This window comes from Dermacentor albipictus, chromosome 6 (assembly GCF_038994185.2).
Source record: "Dermacentor albipictus isolate Rhodes 1998 colony chromosome 6, USDA_Dalb.pri_finalv2, whole genome shotgun sequence".
NCBI classification, from domain to species: domain Eukaryota; kingdom Metazoa; phylum Arthropoda; class Arachnida; order Ixodida; family Ixodidae; genus Dermacentor; species Dermacentor albipictus.
Window position 1 is genome coordinate 26,906,992 of NC_091826.1, and position 22,451 is coordinate 26,929,442.

The 22,451-nt window shown below is 47.6% G+C and overlaps 1 protein-coding gene across 4 annotated transcripts in view; it reads left to right on the top strand.

The window, feature by feature from the left end:
- The window catches only part of LOC139060907 (nucleolar protein 4), a 133,984-nt gene that overhangs the window by 81,370 nt on the left and 30,163 nt on the right, over window positions 1-22,451 (top strand). For all 4 annotated transcript variants that reach the window (XM_070540205.1, XM_070540206.1, XM_070540203.1 and 1 more), the window contains exons 3-4: window positions 8,582-8,719; window positions 10,066-10,599. In XM_070540205.1, coding sequence (XP_070396306.1) covers window positions 8,582-8,719; window positions 10,066-10,599 — 672 coding nt within the window. The remainder of the gene's footprint in view (window positions 1-8,581; window positions 8,720-10,065; window positions 10,600-22,451) is intronic.

Genomic DNA, 22,451 nt, shown 5'->3' on the forward strand with positions numbered 1-22,451 from the left:
GGAACTGGAAAATTGCACATGTAGCAAATTCCACAAGACAAAAAAAAAGCACCTTCGGAAGTTGCAAAACATGGCATCTAACATTTCACGGAACCATACGGCCGGCATGCACAAAAAAAAGAAAGGAAAAAACAACGACACACACCATTTTACGTTGGAATTTTCTAAGTATGACCAAAGAGCTGTTTGAAATGATGATGTTTAGCTCGATTCGCTGATGAATTATGAATTATGAAATGATGAATTAGCTCGATCGCGCACGTTTCACGCAGCTATGAAGATAAGGCACACCAATATGCACCACTACACTATATACACACTATGACGGCACACCCCTGACACCCCGCGCACGAGTCGCACGCTCCCGTCGGAAATGTCAAACCTCGCTGCGTTGGCGCTGCTGCCCTCTGTCGGCGATCTCGAGAACTTCCGCAGTTTTTTCGAGCCGTGAGCAGATGGCGCGACAGCTGCCAACGAGAAAGAGAGAGAGTTTATCGGCTGCCCTCGCGGCAAATTCGAACGACTCGTACAGCAGAACATGGCGGACTGTGAATCTTGTTACGTGGGCTCGTTGCCAGATGTATTGCTGTTAATAAATACGCTCAATTGAGGTTAAGTTGTCTTTTCGCTGGAAACATACATAATTCGCTTTGCTTGCAGCGGCGTTTCAGCTATAAGCTTGCAGTTCAATGCGCGCGCGCTGTGAATGTACACCCGAAAAAAAAAACCTACAGCCGCGGCATCAAGAAAAAATTTGTTTCTTCCGACGTTACACCGCACAATGTCGAATGTTTTCAATGTATTACACTCGTCGAACATGCTCACGTGAACTCTATCTATCTATCTATCTATCTATCTATCTATCTATCTATCTATCTATCTATCTATCTATCTATCTATCTATCTATCTATCTATCTATCTATCTATCTATCTATCTATCTATCTATTTTTAGCCAGCATGCTTACGCTGCGAAGAGAAAAAAAAAACATTTATTGCGCTTCGCCTAAGATCGCCTCGCGACATTTCGTTCAAGGTAAACCTGTTTCATGGTTCCTTGAGTAAAGAAACTAGATAGATAGATAGATAGATAGATAGATAGATAGATAGATAGATAGATAGATAGATAGATAGATAGACAGACAGACAGACAGACAGACAGACAGACAGACAGACAGACAGACAGACAGACAGACAGACAGACAGATAGATAGATAGATAGATAGATAGATAGATAGATAGATAGATAGATAGATAGATAGATAGATAGATAGATAGATAGATAGATAGATAGATAGATAGTACAGTCGGAATGCTCATCCTCGTAGCGCACAATTGACCTCTACATCGAGGTAATAAAACTCCCAGCATTTAGGGGTTGGCCGATAGACGCACACTGCTATGCGCACTTGCTTGCTGTAACACTTCCTGCCCCTACATAGCGTTGCGTTCTTACCTAAAAGTATCCGACCAACAAACACGTCATTGCATAATGGCGGTCCCGCTCGCTCTTTTACCACACAGTTCTGTTCGTAAACTTCGTTGTTGTTTCCTCTACTCTACTTCGCCCTTAACGATTCACCGGTATTTAGCGATCCCCCTCGCGCACCCTCTCCATTGTCTCGTTCCCTGCTTTTCCGATCCGCAAACTTTTCGTTCAGTGCGAGCGCACGACCCTTGTAGGTGCAAGAGACAATGCAGCTCGGAGCTGCTGCTGCTGCAGTCACCCTCGTCCATAACAATGAGTTGGCCAACTTCCCGCGCCTCTGCTATAGTGCTTTTCTGCTGCTTCCCGTCTCAGCAGCGCCATTCCCGAAGCTTCCCTCTTTCTTCCACCTTTCTGTGTTCCCGCGCTTGTGTACCCCCCCCTCCCCCCCATCCAGCCCTTATCCCTTGAGCTGCGTCGTTGCTTCGCTTCGTAAATTGACGTCGCTCAGCCTTTCGTTGTTCCTCCTGCGTTCAGCCTTCTCCCTCCGCGATCATCTCAAACGCCGTCTCTCCTTCCATTCGCCCTCGCCACTCCATTCGCTCATGTGTTCTTCCTCAACCGTCTTTTGTATATAGTACTTCCCGTTGTGTCTCTTCTCTAGATCGCCTCTCCTTCTATCTCGTGTCGTTCCCTTTACCCCCTAGCCCAGCACAGGGTAGCCAGCCGTTCTCTACACAGGCTGACTCTGCTCCCTCTCTCCATCTCTTTGTTCTCGGCTTATCTTCGCTTCCTTCGGCTTCCACTGTGCATACCTCGCCCTCCCTCGAAGTTGTACATAGTTTTACACGCAAAACACGGGTGAGGGGGAAACCAGAGGATAAAAGGGCGAGAAGAGTGACGTCTAGGAGTGCAGTTCTCTCTCGCTCTCTCTCACCTCCTGACCCGCACTTCCCCATCGTTCCGGTGCAAAGGGGGGCCGCTTGCCTGTTGCGCCGCACCGCGGTCTCTTGCGCGTCGTCGACGTCGTCCCATCAAGTACAGCGCTGCGACGCCTCAGCCTGCACTCCCTTCGCCGTCCCCGTTTCCCTTGCTCGCCCCTCCTCACTCTCCCGTTTTCCCGACACAGCTCGTTCTTCCCGTCAACTCCGCGGCGCGCGGCCTTGCCTCGGCGCCCGCATCCCCATCGCCTTCTTCCCTATACCTGAGATTACGCGCCTCGCCGGGCTGTTTGCTTTTCTCGCTTCCGACTCGCTCCTCTCCTAGGCTGACTTACCGTAGCGTCGGCGTTCCGTTGTTATCCTGCTTTCCACGCTTCTCTTTCTTTTATCCGCTTCTCTCTCTCTCTCTCTCTCTCTTTTCCTCCGCGTCAATCTTCACTGCCTTCCTTTCCTTATATCGTCGCTGGAGACACTTTCACCCACGCATCTGCATGTGATTAGAGAGAGAGAAAGTAATGAGAGGAAAGGCAGGGAGGTAAACCAGACCAGCCTCCGGTTTGCTACCCTACACTTGGGGTAAGGAAGCACGTGATCAGCTTTACCGCACGACGTATTCCTCTCTCTTTCGATGTCTGTGCTTTCTTGCCTACAATAGTTATCCGTGCACGCGTGAACGCGTGCGTGTTTTCGTTTTTTGCATGCGACCTCCGTGCTATGCGTTGCGTCGTTTCTTTGCCGCCACTATCGCCGTGACTTGGCGGCCCCGTTAGGCGAAAATAGACGAGCGCCAAAGAAAAACAAATTAAGCACAAGGTGGGAATCGAATCTGTATAGGGAGGTTTCAAGCTGGCGCTCATTAACGGCTCGACTGTACTCCTTCCTCTCCAACCCCCTTTTATGCCCGGGATCACAATCTCTTTTTGCCGTGCGTACCGAAGTGCGAGAGGGTGCTTGACGTTAATATCGGTACTAGCTCACGCGCGCTATAAAGGCGTGCGTACGCCGAGTGACAGAAAAAAAAAGATTAACCGCTGTGCAGATGTTTATTGTTTATCTTTTTTGCCCCTTTTCAATCTTTCTTTCGCTGCGGGCTGCTACAACTGATTTGATTCTCATTCACTGTGAATTTTGTAACGCCAGCTTTTTATAGGGTGGGATGATCACAGGAAAAGTTATTTACCAGCATCAGGTACCCTATCTCTCACGTCAGCACAATGGAAGTCTCAGTGTGTGTGTGTGTGTGTGTGTGTGTGTGTGTGTGTGTGTGTGTGTGTGTGTGTGTGTGTGTGTGTGTGTGTGTGTGTGTGTGTGTGTGTGTGTGCGTGCGTGTGTGTGCTTTCGTGCGTGCGTGCGTTCACCTACGCCCCGGTGTAGGTGTACACCAATAGGGCGTAAGTGTCATTCGCACTTTGCGGTTGCTCTTTGTCGTCTGCAACGGCACAATGGTCTAAATGAATCAGAGTGAATTTTCTGAAAGCGGACGACGAAGAATGTGATTAAACGACTTTCGTTCCGTTGCGATAATTTTCTCTGCATAGCCACTTCCGTAATACTTCCGTAATAATTCTATATAAAAATAAGTGAGTGTGCAATACAGTCGAACTTCGATATAACGAAGTTATACTTGCACAATTCGCTGCATCGCGAATTTCGCTGTTTCAACGTTGCATACAGTTTCATAGCTGAAAACAACCTCACAAGTTCCTAGAGAATGCCTGGATAGTAACCTGTTAGCAAGCACTTAAATATGAGTGACAAGAAGGTCGAGCCATAACAGCGCAGTTATGAGCGCCAGCGCGTCCGGCGCTGATCGCGCCGAGACCCGTGCATCGACGATGTTCGCGGCGCCCACAATTTAAAAACAAAAGGGTAAAAAAGTACGAATCACCGTCCTGAGCAAAAACAGAAAGAAAGGAAAAGTCGCACTTTCGCCAGAAAGGCAAAGCATTGATGGCGATAGCAAAGATAAAACCACACGAAGCAAGGTCCGCACCTTTATCGATGTCAGTCGTGCTCAGGAAAATATTACCAGGCCGGTATTTTGTAGCGATGCCTTTTTCGATTCTATGCTTTTTCAGGCTTTTCGCGCTTGGCCAGTGGTCAGAGCGACGGTCTGCCCACATTATCAACGGGATCAGGCGGCTGTGTGTGGTGGATGATAAGGATAGCATAGAATAAGGCACAAGGCATCGCTGCAAAATAGCGGCCCAGATCTCACTTGAGTACCACGAGCTCGCTGTCACAACGCGAGCGAACGCTTCGCACCGTGTCTCGGAAACTTGAGATTACGCGACCACCAACACCATAGCCGCGCGGGAAACCAATGTGCATCGAGGCACCGTACGTCTCGGCTCGGACTTTGCACTCGCCATGGTGCGATTACTTCCAAGATAAGGCGCGTGGCTCGGGCATTGAGGCGTGAGCTAGGAGGAGAAGCCAGATTCTGCCGGGTTCCTGTCGCCCCCCCCCCCGATCCCGTCCTCCCTAGCACGTGTTTGATCACGTTACCACGCGTTCCCTCCCTCCCCATCTCCCTAAATTGCGCAGAAGGAATCGTCAGTTTTTTGCGTTTCTCCGAGCGCTGCAAGCTGCAACGTGCCTCGCGGCCTCCGCAAGTTGTCTACCGACGCGACACACGGCTCAGCGGTGTTTCCCGCCTACCGCGTCCTGGCGCGCGCGCTTTGGTGACGTTTTTGCCGCGCAAACGTTTCGTGCGGAAGTACCCTTGAAGTAACTTCTGCCTCGACCGACATTTCTATATTTCTTTCGCTAGATATACTAGCCATACAGGCTACCAAGTACATGCTTGAAATGGCCGGAAACATCGTTAAATCGAAACCCTCTTAGAAAATGACTTCGCTAAATCGCGAATAAAAGTACACGGTTTTTAATGCAACTAAGATCGGGAAATGAAAATAGTTTGTTACATCGCGAATTTCGCTAAATCGAGGTTTGACTGTAGAGTCGGTCTCAAGAGAACATAACTAGTCTTATTGGCCCGCAGTCTCCTAGCCCTCCCCGAAAACTTTGTTCCCCACTGCTTGAAGAGGGTGAAACACGCGGGCTTACGATCTAATGGCAAACGCAGTCCAATTCAGCGAACAGCGACAGTACTTGACGCTTTCGTGCCGGAGGCGCGGAAGCATATCTCTGTGTGCCCAAGAGCACGAGGAGGGTGGGTGTGCGAGTCAAGATGGTCTCCCCATCGTCACTCCCTCTCCCTTCCCAACTTGAACCAGCGTTCCCTCGCGTGCGTGTGCTCCGCGGTGCTGCTTCTTTCCTCGCGAAAGAATAGCGCGAAAATGAAGGTACCCGGTGAATCAGAGGCGGTGCGTAAAGCTTGTAGGGAAAGCGTGAGGGAGGGGAGAGTGCAGGCGGACGGGGCAAAGGGAGTGCCAGGAAAGGATGGAAAAGCTGTGGAGCTCAGCTCCGCTTGAGCGTCGCGTGCGCCGAGACCTGTGTGGGCGCGCAGCCAGGTTCCGCGAAACAGCGCTTTGCTGGGCCGAGCAAACACGCACGCACGCACACACGCTACGAGGATTGCTCTACAACCAGCGCCGGGAACGACAGAGCCGGTGGATGCGGCCAAAGTTTGGAAGTCGATGAAGAGCCTCGGAGAAGAAGGGGGGATCAGGGGAGGGAGGGCTGCAGCGCAGCCCGGCAGAAGTCGGCGCTCAGACTGTAGGCGCGGGCTCTCCCCGGGTCCTCATTTCACCTCCCTTCTTGGTTGCGCTTCTGCGGGGTTGAAAGGGGAGGAGCGGGTGGAAGGGGCGCAAGCTCGCGTGATTCTGGAGGAAGTGGTTTTCGCGTCGGGAAGTTCTGGACGTCGCAGGGAGAGCACCGTGGTGTGGAGAGGAAGGTAGTTGGGCGTTGAGTCGAGTCGAGGGGCGAAAAAAAAAGGAAGCGGGACGCCTGGGAAGTTTGCGAAGGGTCGGGGGGAGGGGGGGGGAGGGGCTTGACAACGGCGGTGCGGGGCAGGCAAACTGCCTAGCTAAATAAAGAGTATAGGCTGCTTGCTCGCCCACTTTCCCTGCGGTGAGGGAAGTGGGGGAAGCGTCTCGGCGTTTCGATGGCTCTGCGTGCCTCTTGGTTGAGGCGTTGTCGGGGGAAGAGGAGGCGAACGCTGCACCCCCTGGTGGCATCGATTAAAAGGAAAGCCCTCCCTTGCCCGCGCAACTTTTCTTTTCTCTTGGAGGTTGTCGCGCGCTGCCGTCGGCACACTGGCGGTGGTGCGCGAGTGTTGTGTTCGAAGAACAATCGGTGGGGAGAAGCTTGGCTGGCGCGAGGCCCTTTGGGGAAGTTTTGGGGAACAAACAAAGAAAGAGGGGGAAAGTTGCCGCTTCGCGTCGCGCACGGTGGAGCCTATTATTGCGCGGTGTTGCTGAGAGGAGAGACAGCTAGAGAGAAATTTATTACAATGAAAAAAAGAAATTGCTGTGTGATGTCAGCAGTGCCCCGCGCGCAAATTAATTGAAGAGTTGGCTGAGAGTAGGAGCAACCAAGAAGCTTGCTGCGGGACCTTCAATAGACTCGCGCGGATTGTCTGTTTCCTACCGGAAGTCGAGTAACGACGTGAATCATGCGAGCTGCTCTGTCATCTTGATGTAATGGAAGCAGCGCCTGAGGAACGGTGAAAGCTCTCATTGCTTATGCTTTCGGGCGAAAGTTTGGCATTCTCCAAAGCACCGGTGCCATAGTAATGTTGCGCGCACCAACGAAAAACGTGTGCGACGTTTACTGTAGTCGTGCTCCTAACGGATCAGCAGTTAGATCCTAAGGACGCAATAGAAGACATACTAGGTTCATGATCCTGCCCCTTCTATACACATTTGAGATGTGTCCCAGATGACTTGTTAGGGGAGAAGCTTTCGAGTTCTTTTTATTTGATTGATTGGCGCTTGTGACTTTTTTTGTGAACTCTGCCAACACTGAGTGTTTTGATTCAGGTTTAATTTATTAATACGACATTCGTGCTTAGTTTACTGTTGTTTTTTTGAAAGGTGTCTATAGAGATCGTGTTTGCGGTTTCTCTTGTTTTCACATTTTTGTTCTTTGGTTTATTTGCGTGTCGAAGGATGGAAAACGTTGTCGTGGACGGTGGGGGATTACTCGATATGATGAGATTGAGAAACTTGCAGGTATATATGACCGAGGCATTCGACACACGAGAGTAGCAATTGGAAATTTCGGAGATGGGCCTTCGTCTTGCAATCTACATAAGCTAAGATGATGATGATGATGACTAAACATCACACGATGTTGCAAGCAGTGAGGCTGCTGCTGCTGCTGTTGCTGCTGCTCACGTCTCCGATAGCCTTGAATTAGAACAGAGAGGTTCCATTAAAATGTTATCTCACTGACCGCGTGTGCTAGCCAGGAAAGGCATTGACGGCAAACATAATAGTCCGTACTGTATGCTTGTGGAAGGTGAATAATGAACGATTAAAACACGTCGGTCGCATCTTTAGTTAAATGGAGCACTTATTTCTCGTACGAATAAGAGCACGTGTCTGAAGAACAGTATATGGAATTGTGCGAGTGCATACGGATTCCGAATTTTCTGATGTCGCGATAAACGAAACGTAGCTTTCCGGCAATCCGCGCATTTATTTATTTTCTTTTAATGCTAGGCAACCGCCATGGCAGTACTCTGCGAAAAAAAATTTCGTAGCGGAGCAGGATGCCCTACTAAATGGCAGTATTTGCAGGGGTATAGACCTCGTGATGAGTATCGACATGCACTGTAATAAATACTCTTGACAACACAACCTACGCACGACAAGAAAATAAAGAAAAATCAGGCGAGAAAACACCACTGTGCAGTCCAGCGAAAGGGTCTTCCCCCACTGTAGCCAGCCGCACATTGCAGCATAGCGGCGGAGCCTAGTCAGGCGCCAGATGGCTCCACTTTTCCAAGATGGCGGCCCCCGAGTTTGGATAGTCGACCCTAAAAAGGAATACCTTGCCATTTTTCTTCGTTTAAAACAAAAAAAAATTGAAATGCCTATGCGGACAAACCAAAACTTCACTATCAAGTTTACACGCATACATGTTTTTTTTTTAGTTTTTCATGTCCTTTAATGACGTTTGGTCCCCTCTCCCGCAGATCCTATGCGGATTATCGTGTCAGCGCTCCATAGACACGCCCCTTGAAGGTGTATACATTTCATTGAGAGCTTTTATCTCTCTCTCTCTTTTTCTTGCTCGTTTCGCAGAAGGGCGGTGATGGCGAGACGACGGTGTACAAGCGAGTCGCGGTGGTGGAGAACTTCTTCGAGATCATCTACGGCGTCCACGTCGAGATGGACGGCCGAGGGGGAAAGCACGCCGGACAGAAGAGGACCTACAAGGCGGTAAGTCTCCCTTGCCAACGCTTCGTCCATGTTTCATTCTCCTCTCGCGCGCTGTGTTCAGAGCACTGAGTCTATAGGCTGCCGAGTTGGTGACTGTGTTAGCTACTTGAGGCATTCGAGAGGTTTGGAAATGCATAGGGTGGTTAGTACGTCCGGCTAGTGTAGTTACAACTTCTAAACAAACTATATTGCATCTAATAATATTATTATTATTATTATTATTATTATTATTATTATTATTATTATTATTATTATTATTATTATTATTATTATTATTATTACCGAAGTAAAAGCTGTGTTTCAACAGCTTGCAGATCTATCTATGACTTCCATGGCTTCAGTGATGTTCGCCTTCTTTTCTTAATCGTGTGCAAGGTTGGTACTGTAATTTGGAGGTGCAAGCTACAGTCGTGAAAAGAAACGATGCGCCCATTCCCTGTACGTTACGGTATCAAAGTTGCTTCCGGTAGCCGAGATATATCGTGTACTGCCAACAAGTTGCATCGATGAAACAAGTTTGATTCTCTTTACCGCCTTTCCCCCGTTACGTGCTTTCTATTCTTGCCAATGTTTGACGCATTTTAACCTTGTATTCCGGATTTTTTTTCTTCCATTTCTTGTTGTAATTTTTCTGATGCGCTGTGTATCCCATTTCCTCATTTATTGCCTTAAAATGCCCTGAGAACAATTTTAAGAATTAATTAATCAAGTAAATGAGTAAATAAATAAATCCAGAATTGTACGGCTCCGTCGATACATAAACTTCGGGAGAAATTCGGCGTGCTCCCACCTTAAATTTAGAGAATGGTTTAGGTGGAAGTTTCATGCCAGACTGGCAAAGACACCTGACGCCGATCCAGTTACAAGCTAAATTTCTGGCCTCTTCTTCATTGCAACTCTTACATGTCGCGGATGTCCGTGTTTCTTTCTTGTTAATGAATAGTTGGAGCCTCTTCGTGAACCGTGGCAATTTACGGTGTACCTGGACTCCAGAGACGCAAAGCGCCGGTGCTGCCATCTTTTTAAATTGCGTTTAACTTCAACACAGGAAACTAAGATTGATGGCTACGACCATGTTAAATTTGCATACTGGTGTAATGATGTGCGACTCCTTTCGGTGAGAACACCACTGATTTCTACTAAATTTATACTAGAGATTAGTGGAGGACACCCGCGCAACACAAAAATGTTTCTAACACGTTCTGGTTGCACAAATTTTCACGAGGAGTCACTACCAGTCCGGTTTTCCGACGTTCCGTAAACAGACGTCTAAGATATCTCGCAGTCGTGTCGTACATGTTGCTTGTCTCAGAGGACGTTCTCCGTCCCCTTTCTTCGGACCGCAGATCGCGGAGCTCTACGCCTTCCTGCCCCGCGAAGCGGTCACGCACTTCCTGATGTCCTGCTCCGACTGCCAGAAGAGGATGCACCTCACCAACGGTGCGCTGAGCGCCATCGCGCCCGTCGCAGCCGCAGCGAACGCCGACTCTCCCGCCCTCAGCAGCGGCGTCGCAACGCCCGCGGCACCGCCTCCCACGACGACAGCTGAGACGGCGTCCTCCGGTTACCAGAGCAACGGCGCAGCCAACGGCAACAGCGCCGGCGGCACCGGCTGTCGAACCGGAAGCGGCAGCCCGTGCCGTGACGTCACGTCTGCGAGCGCCGGTGGCGCCACCGCTTCGCCGGCGAGTTCCGCGTCGTCTTCGCCAGGGGGCGCCGCCGGCAGCGACGCCAGCGCCGCCGCGGCGCGCGCGGTGGGCGCGCGAATCGCGTCGGTGACGGCGGCCGATCTCGACTTCAGCGTCCCCATCACGACGGCCTACTTGAAACGAATGAGGAGTCTCGGTCTCTGCGACGAGGATGCCTTCAACCCGCGGGAGGTGAGTGAGTCACTCTCTCTCTCTCGAATCGGCGCTGCGTTCTCGGCGGCTGCGCTTCTTGCGTCAATCGCAGCTTCAATCCGCGAGTGTGTCGACCGGCGACGTAATTCTACACTATAACTACTTGTTGCGTTACCGACACCGCGCTAAGCTGATCGGTAGTGTTGCTGTTGCCGTCGCCGCCGCCGCCGCTCCTGGTTCGGTCGTCTGCTGCTGCGCAGCGGCCGTTGTCTAGCCTTTCGGAGCGTGCGTTTCGGCGTGCCTTTGCGACTTGGGACGCCTTTGAAATGCCACTGAGTTTCCTTTCAAATGTCAGGGCGCGACGTCGCCTCACGACTTGTTTTTCGCCGGAGCGAAGTCGGAAAGCTTGCCTCCTTGCTCTTGTTTTTTTTCTTTTATTATTGTTGTTTTCTGTCTGCAATGCTGCATGCCGAAAGAGCGCTGGTAAGAGAGTCGGAACCAGCCGATTTGTAACTGATTATTTATTTCGTCCTCTGAAATTCTTTTCGGCGAGAGAGTTGAAATTTCGGCTAACCTTTCGTGATCCATGTCGTGCAAGTGTTGGAGCCCCGACGTTTATTTATCCGCGCTTGCTTTGTGGCCTATGCCTCAGATAAAGGAAAGCACATTTTTTCGACATGTTTTCGTATGTTGCTAGACACTGACGCGCATTTCACCAACACGTACCTAGGATTTAAAAAAAAGGAGTAATAAATCTTCTAGGCGCATGTTTACTTGACGGTCTGAACTTAATACCTGGAAGTCTCCTTGTTTGTTACCCGGAGGGAGGAACGAAATCCTGTGAGGGCAAGAATTGACGGTACACATATCTTCGTAGGCCTGACCGAGGACGCATAGAAAGCGCCAGCATACCTTTCTCTCGGTGAAATATAGTACTTACGGCGTCGTTCAGGTAAGCCAGTTGCCTAAGCTTTATAATTTACCGGGCGGTGACAAACAATTCGGCTTCCCCAACCCCTTCTTTCTTCGCTCTTATTAAAGAACTAATTGCTACCACTTCGAGCGACATTTTCCCTCTAGCGAGCAACACCCGTATACTCCATATATGTTATATATATATAGTCTTTTATGATCAAATGGGTCCCCGTATGTTTTCGTATAAACATATATGGCCATATAGGATTATAGTACAGGGCGTACAGGTATTCAGTAGGGTTTGCAACTGAACTAAGGTTGTTCTTCTTCTTCTTCTTCTTCTTGTTGTTGTTCTTCTTCTTATTATTATTATTATTAATATGATTATTATTATTAATATTATTGTTGTTGTTGTTGTTGTGTAGCTCACTCTGGTTTACTTATTTGAATATTTTGAATTTCTTGTGTATACCCAAACGTTCTGTGCAGTCACCATCATCATCATATAGCATGTTTTATTTGAATTTGTTGTACATAGTAATTCCATGGCTGTTATTTGGCCTGTAAATAATAATAGCGGTATTATTATTATTATTATTATTATTATTATTATTATTATTATTATTATTATTATTATTATTATTATTATTATTATTATTATAGAGACATAAATACCGAAGTCGACTTCATCAAAAGCCATAGAGCGAAGCGAACCACGAAGTGGTATTCGCAACAACAAAAAATTGTCAGCAGAACGAAGATTGAAATGAAACTGTTAATAAATATAACGTAGTCCACGCCAAGGAGTAGTCAACGATGTATCAACGACATGGCGTATCATAAAAGTACTGATTTACAATAACATATTAAAACAGTAAATTGAAGTTAACTAGAAATACGCCTCATCATCTATCCAAGTTTTAATTTTTCAATTAGCATCAAGAACTTTAACGGTAGCAATTTTTTTTTTTTAAGGTGTGCCACTGATTTGGAAACAGGTGTTTTCTAAAAAAGCTCGCGCGGCCATTGTGCCGTTTTCTACTCGGCTATAAATAATATGCCTGTGCTGAAGCTTACGATAGGCTGACGAAATGTGGTTGGGAACGTTCCGTAGGTTCCAGTTACAATTGTGAGGCACAACGTAGTGGAGGACTCCGGAATAATTTCGACCACCCGAAGCTGTTTAACGTGCACCTAAATCGAACTGTTCGAGCGTTGTCGCATTTCTCACCCATCTTAACGCGGCATCTGCGGCCGGTGTCGAACCTTCGACCTGGGGCTGAGCGACGCAACCTCGTAGTCACTAATATACCGCGGCAGTTGCGGCAAGAAGAAATTAAAGTATGGGGTTTTACGTGCCAAAACCACTTTCTGATTATGAGGCATGCCGTAGTGGAGGACTCCGGAAATTTCGACCACCTGGGGTTCCTTAACGTGCACGTAAATCTAAGTACACGGGTGTTTTCGCATTTCGCCCCTAATCGAAATGCGGCCACGGTGGCCGGGATTCGATCCCGCGACCTCGTGCTCGGCGGCCTAACACCATAGCCACTGAGCAACCACGGTGGGTAGTTGCGGGAAGAGGCATGATGATTACAAGAACAAACGAAGTCTAAATTTCCTCCCTTTCTTTTCTAATTTCGCGCCATAAGGCCAGCCCCCGAGCGTCTGCGCGACGTCAGATATTTCAAAGTGTGGCCTCGTAGTTGGGCTTTCGTGATGCAGTAAGAGTTCTCTAAAACTTGCCAGGTTCACTCTTTGGCTCCTATAGAATACACTGTAGTTCATCTTTCACGTGCCGGCGCGACCCATTGCCGATGACAGGAGTGTCCCAAATACGGCTCGCGGGCCGCCTCATGACCCGCCCGCTGCCGGCGGTGGTCCTTCCGACGACTTTCCTTTTTTTTTTTTTTGCCCGCGAAACTTCCGTCGTGCCTCCGCCTGAGCGCAGTGCTTCTCTGCGAGACAGTTGGCTCCTCCGTGTCTGTGGAGCCGGCTTCACTGCAGTTACGAGGTCACGCCACCTCGTCCAAGGCAGTTCCGACGAACCACGAACCTCAGTGCCGTGGGCATCGTGCGAAGCTCTGATTGGCCGGACCCGGACACGACGTCGGAAGACGCGCCGAAGCTTTCGCCACTTCGCCCATGGCGCGCTATATTAGGCCCGGAGAGCTTTCGCCCGATCTTCGCCCGCGTTACTTGACAAGGCCACCCTTTTTCTTTGTAGCATTATAAGCGGTCATGTGCTAATTGTGGAAGTTTGCAGGGACAACATGGCCACAATTAGCGCATGACCGGGGTAGTTGGAGAAGTATGGGAGAGGCCTTTGCCCTGCAGTGGACGTAACCAGGCTGATGATGATTACGATGATGATGATAGGGATGATGATGACGACGATGATGAAGCGGGCTTCGCCAACTTTTGGATAGCATCTAGACCACACACACAAAAAAGAAAAAAGATAGACCACCCATGCATCGTTCATTGGGTGCACGTCAAAGAATCCCAGTTGGACAAAATTAATCCGGACCCCCTCCCCCCTGCAACTACGGCGTGCCTCGTAATCATATAGCGTGGTTCTGGTTCGTAAAACCCCCAAAATTTAAGACTTGCGGTGTCTCAAGCGTGGGCGAGAGGTTCACATGGACATCAAATGCTGTAGTCGATGGTGGCCGCTGAGTCGCGTTTATCCGGCACCTAAACAGAAATGAATGGATGAATACCTCACGAACAGTTTTTCTTTTTTTTTAATTGGCCAGTACGGTTATCTTTGCAATACATATATCGCCTTAAAAATTTTAGTATACTTCCTCGAAACTTCAACTCGCAGTCACGTGACACAAATGAATTCATTACATATAGGATGGCAGGCACCTTCGCCTAAATGCAGGGGTAAGAAATAAGAGCAATGCTTTAGGGAAAAGAAGAAAAAAATATCCCAATTTCGCCATAAGGTCGAAGCAATGAAGGTGATAGCAACATTTTAGAGTATTGCACGAAATGCAAGGTACGTAGCTGTAGTGGCAGTAAGAATTGAAACAAACGTAAGCTGACTAAGTAAAAACGAGCTGTTGTGCTAGGTCTCCTCTGCTGGAATCCTATACCATCTGACACTTTCGTTTATGCTTATTAAGAGGGAGCTTTAGGTCGCGTGGTCCTATCTAAATACATGTGAAAGGAGAATTCGTTTTCCTCGCCAACCACAGCACCAAATTTGACGAGATTTGCTGCATTTTAAAGAAAAACTTCAATTGTAGTGTCCGTTGGTTTCGTATTTTTCTCGGGTCGTCAAATTTTTATTATAAGTTGGCAAAATGTGAAAATTTTCATAAAACGAAACTACCAACTTTACAACTCTGGAACTCAGCAATTAAAATGATATCACAATTCTGTGAATTGCATGTAATAGCACATTAAAGAGGACAAAATTTATATGTCACAGATAAATCTCAAAAAACTTAGTAATATTGAGTTTGGGCTTGTTGGTGTAACATTGTGAAGTTTAGCTTGTAGCGCAAAAAACACGAGGACGCAGAAGAAAAAAAAACAGACACACACAGGCGCTAACCAATAGACGCCGTTTACAGAACTGCGATATCTGTTCTTGATGCAGAGCTATTAATTTGTAAACTTCATGCTTCTATTTCTTTTTTTCGAAATTTCGAATTTTTTAACCTTTTTTAACAATATTCCGGCCCTAAATCAAAATTTCGCTTCCGACAGTCACTAGAATTTACCTTTCTCTCAAATGCAATAAATTTCACTAAAGATCGGTCCAGGGGTTATCTCAGAAAAGCGTTTCTGCGTTTTACATGTATTTGAATGGGCCGCGTTGGAATTGGGCGTGAGCTAAAGCTTCCTCTTAACGTCAACATTTTTCTTAGTGGCTTTACCACCGCTTTTTCGTATCGCGTTTGTGTTAAACCTCGTTCCTGCGTCGATCCCCGAGGTAGTGCCCTGCCGCGCCAATAAAATTGCATCAGTTTCAGGCTTTTCAGGCCTGAAAATTATTCTGTGGTCTTGCACTCTCCCAACCCCAGAGTTGCTCTGCGTCGTTAAACGTCACGCGTCGATGAGGTTCATATTTGCCGATGATAAACGAACTCGTCCTCCGAGCTGACGCTATCGCTCATACTGATATCATATCATATCACTGATATCATATCCATGATATCACAGCGACCTGGTTCGGGAATGTCGTGGCGGTGTCGCCAGGGGTCGCTCATTTTCTTCGCATTTTCTGGATTCGCGAGCCATGTCTCAGCGTAGGTGTACCTTGTTTCTTTTCTCTCTCTCTTCCCATGCCTACCCCTCTCTCTCTGTTTTGTTGAAGGCATTTATTTATTTATTTATTTTCCCTAGTATTGCCTACCTGAAACGGTGGGTGTCCAGTCGAATCAAAATGAAGCTTCTGAAAGGTGTCAAAAAAACGCCATCTCGTAGATGTAACAAATTTCGCTTGTGCTATAGAATCCGTAGTATCTGTTGTGATTTAGTTCTAGTTTCTTACTTCTTTTTTTGTGTCCTCAGTATTGATACGGAATTTGAGACTGTCGGCCCTAAAGAAACCTGCCTACGTTTCCACTTATCCTCAATTAAAACTGAAAAAAAAGTTCGCTGCTTTCATTTTGTGCAGTTGCCTAGGACACAGCGTCCTGTTTTAGTACTACTACTGACATTTATCACCGTGATTGCTTCACAGCGACTAGATATCGTTTTCAAGTTACTCATTTCAATCACTCACATCGGCGTCATAAACACGATACCGTGTTCCGTAAAGGTTGCCCAATGGCTTGCGCACGAAAGGCAGGTTGCTTCGCGTGTCAGCGTTCGAAGCGGATTAGCTTCCCGTACATTTTGCGTTTTCGATTAAGCTCGCCACACCAAAGCAACTAAACGAACACTTTAGACGACAGAGATGTCATACAAGAGAGCACACGTCACACGCTTCTGCTTTTTCAGGCACTCCCCGTACACAGCGAAGAATAAAATAAAAAAAAAAGATGCGAGAAGAATTCTAGGCAGCGCTAGAAAAAGAAGCCGACTCATCTCCTTGTACGTAGGTGTTATCGAAGTCTGACATTTTCTTCTTCTTCGTGGCTTTGTTTTCAAGACTTCCCTCTCCCTCTTTTTTTTTATTAGTTCTATTATAACGGAGTTGTCATTGCTGAACCGCTCTCTCGTGAGATTTGTGCTTTGCGACATTATGAAAAGACACCTCGAAATGGAGTGGAAATGTTGTTGTCACGAAAAGCAAACCGGCTTCTCTAAACGGGAAAGATGCAAATGACAATAATTCCTTATCGCTTTTCCCCCCTCCCAAAAATGTCGAGGAGGAAACAGGAAGCACTAATAAAATGGAATGAAGCTCCTAATGTCTATGATAGCACTTATTAAAAGAAATTTTGCACCGCAACGCATAGGCTAGCGCTACTTATACTACTACTACTACTACGTCAACCACGACATTGTAGACCATTTCGATGTTTACAAAAAACTAGGGGCCTTGACGAGCCCCTAATTCGCAGTTTCCAAAGTATACAATTAAGGCGTGTAGTGCGTCAGGACGAAGGTGCCGCATATTTTCAAGTTTTCCTCTGAAGTCAATCACAAGCTTACAAATTCATTTCTCTGTAAATTATTACCCATAAAGATATGTGCCTGAAGCAGGATACGCGTTTGTTTTATATAAAGTCGTAAAAAAAAGGGCCGTCCCGTGTTTTGAGCCACACTGAACATACGTTTTTCTTTTTTTCTTTTCTTTTATCGGCGCGGTGTAGACAGATAGGAAACGGAAGCAGAATACTTGGGGTTCGCAGGCTCAGGGAAGGTTCAAGTTAGAACTCATTATGGTTATATCTTGTACTGCAGCACTTTCTTGATGTGCATATGTTGCCACGTTGCCGGCTTCCGCTTCATAAAAGGGAGGCGGGGCCCAGTCAAGCTGCAGTTACACCTCATTTCTTTCCCGCAGTACCCACATCTTATGTAGGTAAAAGGTTTTCCTTTCTTTCTTTCTATTTCTTTTCTTTTTCTTTTTGCGGTGAAATATTATTCTATACTGCTGCCATGGCGCATGCCATACCGTCTATGCGACAACACCGCAACATTCATTGCCACTACACCAGCAAAAAATAGCGACGACGAACCAGGACCTTTGTTTATCTTTTCTTTTCAAGAGTCCCGCGAGAAAGGGAAAACAAAAAAGCCGATATCGCTTGCACCATATGTGGAACGCGCGCATGAACCGCACAGCAGACAAAGCCAAAGCCTACAGGCCAAAGCATAAAGAAACATTCGAGAATGTCTTCCGACCTCCTCGCCTATTGCCTACGACAAGAGAGAGGGTGGTGGTCAGGAGGGTGGAGGGGGAGGGACGGAGGGGGCGAGGGGCTGATTGTAACACGCGACGAAAAAAAAAAAAGCAACACATCTGCCGTTTTGACGCGAGGTGCGCGAATTCGAGTTTTGTAAACAGTTTGTCCTCGGAGTCACTCCCCTCCACGTCCGCCTTCTTTTCTTTCCTTTTTCTTTTCTTCTCTTTCTCTCTCTCTCACACTCTCTCTCGCTATCGTTTTATGTGACCCTTACCGCATTCGCTCACTCTTTTCCTGCGGCGTGTCTGACCGCAGATTCTTGGAAGCCAGCGACTACCCGCATCACGAACAATGGCTCCTCCCCCCCCCCCCCCCCGTGTATAGGAAGATACCAAATTCTCGATTGTCTCGCGAGGATCGGGTCGCATCCGTTTCGCTCAGTCCGCGTGGCGCTAGGAAGGAACAGTGCGTCTCTGCCCGCGCCTCCCTTCCCTCTCGCAGCCCGAGCTCTCTCTCTCTCTCTCAGTCAGCACTGCCTTTTGCTAACGACAAATGGACAGGGTGCTCCATTACCGTTGTGGATTGTGTACCTTCATCATTCTCTCGTGGTCATGCGGCTGCACGGGAAGTTCGTCCTTGGGCAGCAAGGGGCAGGAAATTCGGTGCGAGCATCGGCCAATAAGCTTGTTTTCGAAGGCGCTTCCGAAGGGCCTAGGAACCCACGAAAAGGACACGACTGAATATCATTAGCTCTGCGCGTTCGTTCCTTTACAATTGCCACTTCGATCTTTGTCACCTCTACAAACTCTGTCATTTTTCTTTGTTTCTTTTTAATATCCTTTTTTTTTTTACTGTTTTCAGCTTGTCAGAAGAAAGTTCGCAGTGCTGTGACGTCCGGGTGCAACGCTGGTCGTCACGTGATTCGTATAAACGTGCACTACTGTGTCCGCTTGAAGAAGGAAAATAACGTGAGGATTACAACTTCGCACGTCGAATACGAAACAAGGAAACAAAATGCGCCCGAGTAAATGGTCCGCATCATGCTGGTTGTGTTAAAGACATGATTGCGAGAGCTGTACGAATGGATGGAGTTAGATATTACTGCATGACGTAGTCTAGTGGAGAACAATCGCAAGAACATACATTCGGCTGCCAATTACAGCTGAATTATACCATGAGGTCACGTGCACATTATATGAATGTGTGGACGTCAACCTAACCTTTCCTTCGAACCAACTTTTTTTTTCGGTAAGGTAGAACTATTTTAGATATGTGTTCTTTTTAAGAAAGAGCCATAAGCTTGCCGATCTCGGAGGCGGTGTTTTGAAAGGTGTGGCTGGGCCGACGCTGATACCATTGAACGACACTGCATCTGTACTCGCAAGCATCGCCTCCGCGATCACACGGCGCACAGTGCACGCCGATCCCCGAGGCCACGTCGCAAGTGCAAAGTTTCTTACAAAAAATTACAGCAGGGATCTCTGACGCTGCGATCATTAGCTACAACCATGGTATAGTGATCGTGGATTTGATACGCGGATTTTGTCTGATCTTCGTACTTGTGGCTTGAGACTTTCCTGTGCCGTTAAACATTACGCTTCATCTTCACTTGTCAGTTTAAATTTCTAACCAATCAGATTTTCTTAAATGCAGAGTTAGTTCCCGCGCGCTTGCGCAATCGTTGCATCTGTAACTCAATTGTGTGTAGAATATGGTCAGTTTTGAAAGTGTACAAAGGCATCTGAAGGACGAATTTCGGGCAGAGAGAGAGAGATAAAGATGACGAGGAGAGGCAGGGAGGTTAACCATATATTAGTCTCCGGTTCGCTACCCTACACTGGGCTTGGGAGAAAGGGGTTAGAAAGACGGCAGAGAGGAAAGGGTTAAATCATGCTCGCACAGAGACACACACACGTACGACCTATCGTTCGCATGCTGCCTGACCAAGATTACCTGAGCCACAGGTCCACGCTTTCGGTGGACCCCCATAGCTCCAGCAATGCTTTGCCTCTGAAGCGATTGTGCGCTAAGAATCTATGTCGCGGGATTCCCGCCCTTGTGAGACCGTCTAGAATTACATCTCCATGATGCGGCAGTTCGTGCTATGCGAAGCACATCGGGTTGACAGATCCATTGGCGAAAACGAAACACAAAAATAAATTATGAGGTTGTACGTGCCGAAACCACAATCTGATTACGATATATTCCGTAGTGGGAGACTCCGGAAGTTTCTACCACCCGGGGTTCCTTAACGTGCACCTAAGTCTAAGTACACGGGTGTTTTCGCATTTCCCCCCATCGAAACGCGGCCGCCGTGGCCGGGATTCGATCCCGCGATCTCGTGCTTAGCGAAAGAGAAACGCTTAGCACAGCCTTGTAAAACACTTCAGTAGCGAAGCGCATATGTCTGATCAATAACATCAAGAAGCCCTTTAATATCGCAGAGCAGAGCGTTATCTTCAGAATAAACATTTCCCCCTCTCTCTCGCTCTATCATGTCTTGCTTCTCTTATCCTTCGTGTTGCGTTCCCGATAAAATCTGTACCGGAACAACTGCGGGAGAAGGAAAAAAAAAAAGACTACCGGCGATGATTCCGATAAGGCTATTTCGGCAAAGTAGGGCGTGCGGAGAGCGTCTCGAATTCCTGTTTTCCGTCGCCGTCGACGACGAGAGAGAGAGAAAAGGCGAGACGGGAGAAAACGAACATCGAATTGTTTTGCTCGGAGAACGGAAGCGCGAAAAGGAAACGGCCTGGGAGCGCGCGCGCTTTGGCTAACGCGCTGTTCGCACAGCGAGCGGCGAAATAGCGACGAAGCCTCGCCGCACTTCTTTTTCTTTTTTTCGCTTCGATGCTCTTTTTTTTTCAATTTCTTATTTATTGTGCGACCGTATATTCCCGCACGTATTATCCAATTGGTTATAGTAGGCACGGGCAAATATACGCTTAGAATCAAATGTTCTTTCTTTAAGAAGCCTTAGCAATGCATAGAGTAAATTGCTTCTTGAATGGAAATGTAGTTATAAGTAATAAAGTCAAGGGAAGATGAATGTGAACTAAAAAAAAACAACGTGGATTCATATCCCGCAGGTGGGATGCGAACCCACAACTTCGCGGATCCTTTTTGATATTCTGAAGCAAGTTTTCAGTCGTAGGTTCAATAAATCAATTAGTATATTAAATACCCTTCACTCAAACAACATTTCATTTTTAAAAAATGAGCTCTTCATTGCTGGGTAATAAAGGTCAACAAATGCGTTTATTTTCTCTAATGTGGAATGTTGTTAGGCCTCTAAAAATAAAGTTTAATTATTGGCTTTTACGTGCGGGCCATAACCATAGTGCGATTGTGAGGCACGCCACAGTGAGTGACTGCGGATAAATTTCGACCGCCTGTTTTTTTTTTTTTTATTAACGTGCACGTAAATCTAAGCGCACGCTTTTTTTTTCTTGCTGTTCTTTCTTTGTTTCTTTTTACGCTTTTTCACCCCACTTCGCCCACATCTAAATCGAACCGGCGACCTCGAGCCCCGAGGCGCGCAGCGCCAGTCACTGTGCCACAGCGAGGGGGGGGGGGGGGGGACTGCGATTGTGTTTCCGGGGGAGAGGGGAAGGGTTAATAGCCCGCCGACTACATTCTGGAAGATACGGTACTTCTGAGTCTGTTGCTTTTGTTTTATTTTACCTATTATTTTTTTTTTCGGAGAATCGAAACGGCGTGTTTCATTCTTTCTACATCTGGCTTCCCGCCGGTTCTCCGCCGCCCGCCCGCCGCGTTTGGCGAAAAGGGCACACGCATATATTCGACAACAAGCATCGGCAGCGAGCTACCTCGCCGGGGATATTGTTGCTGCTCCTCTCTCTCTCTCTCTCTCTCTCCCTCTCTCTCTCACTCACTCACTCTCCCTCTCTCTCTCTCTCTGTCTCTCTCTCTATATATGTATATATCTCTCACTCACTCACTCACTCTCCCTCTCTTTCTCTCTATGTCTCTATATATATACCTCTCTCACTCACTCACTCACTCACTCTCTCTCTCCCTCTCTCTCTCTCTCTATTCTCAAAGGGCGTGTTGAGCGAAAGCGCCCGCTACGACGGACTAGAGTGGCGTCGCCGCCGCGTCGTAGCCGCTGTCGTCGTCGCTGCGGAGATTCGCGAAGTGTTTTCGAGGAGACACCGGCCGCCGCCTCGGGCCCCCGCCATTTCGCCGCCAGTACATACGCCATTGTGTCTCCCTCTACCGTTCGTCTCACCTTCGGCGCCTCGATTGAGCGAGTCGTTCCGACTTTTTTCTTTTTTTCTTTCTAAATGGGAACATTTACGTTGAAATGCTATTCGAGTTGTAGTTATAAGTTACCTCTCTCTACAATTGCGCGCAATTGCCGCTCTGACATCGAAATGAGGCTTGGTTATCCAGAAGAAGAATGAAAAAAAGAATTTTAACAAGTGTAAAGAAACGATAGAAGACTGGTGATGCCGCCTTGCGTTTCTCGCACCAGCTCGCTGTCGTATCGTTGATATTAAAGACGGCTGCTTGGGCCTAGCTAATTTTTTTTTCCTTTATTACTAAGCATCAACGGCATCGTATTCTAAAAGAGCCAGAGCTCAATTAAGGAGGTTCAGGAGCATTTACTAAAATACAGTGGCCCCGAGCACGAAA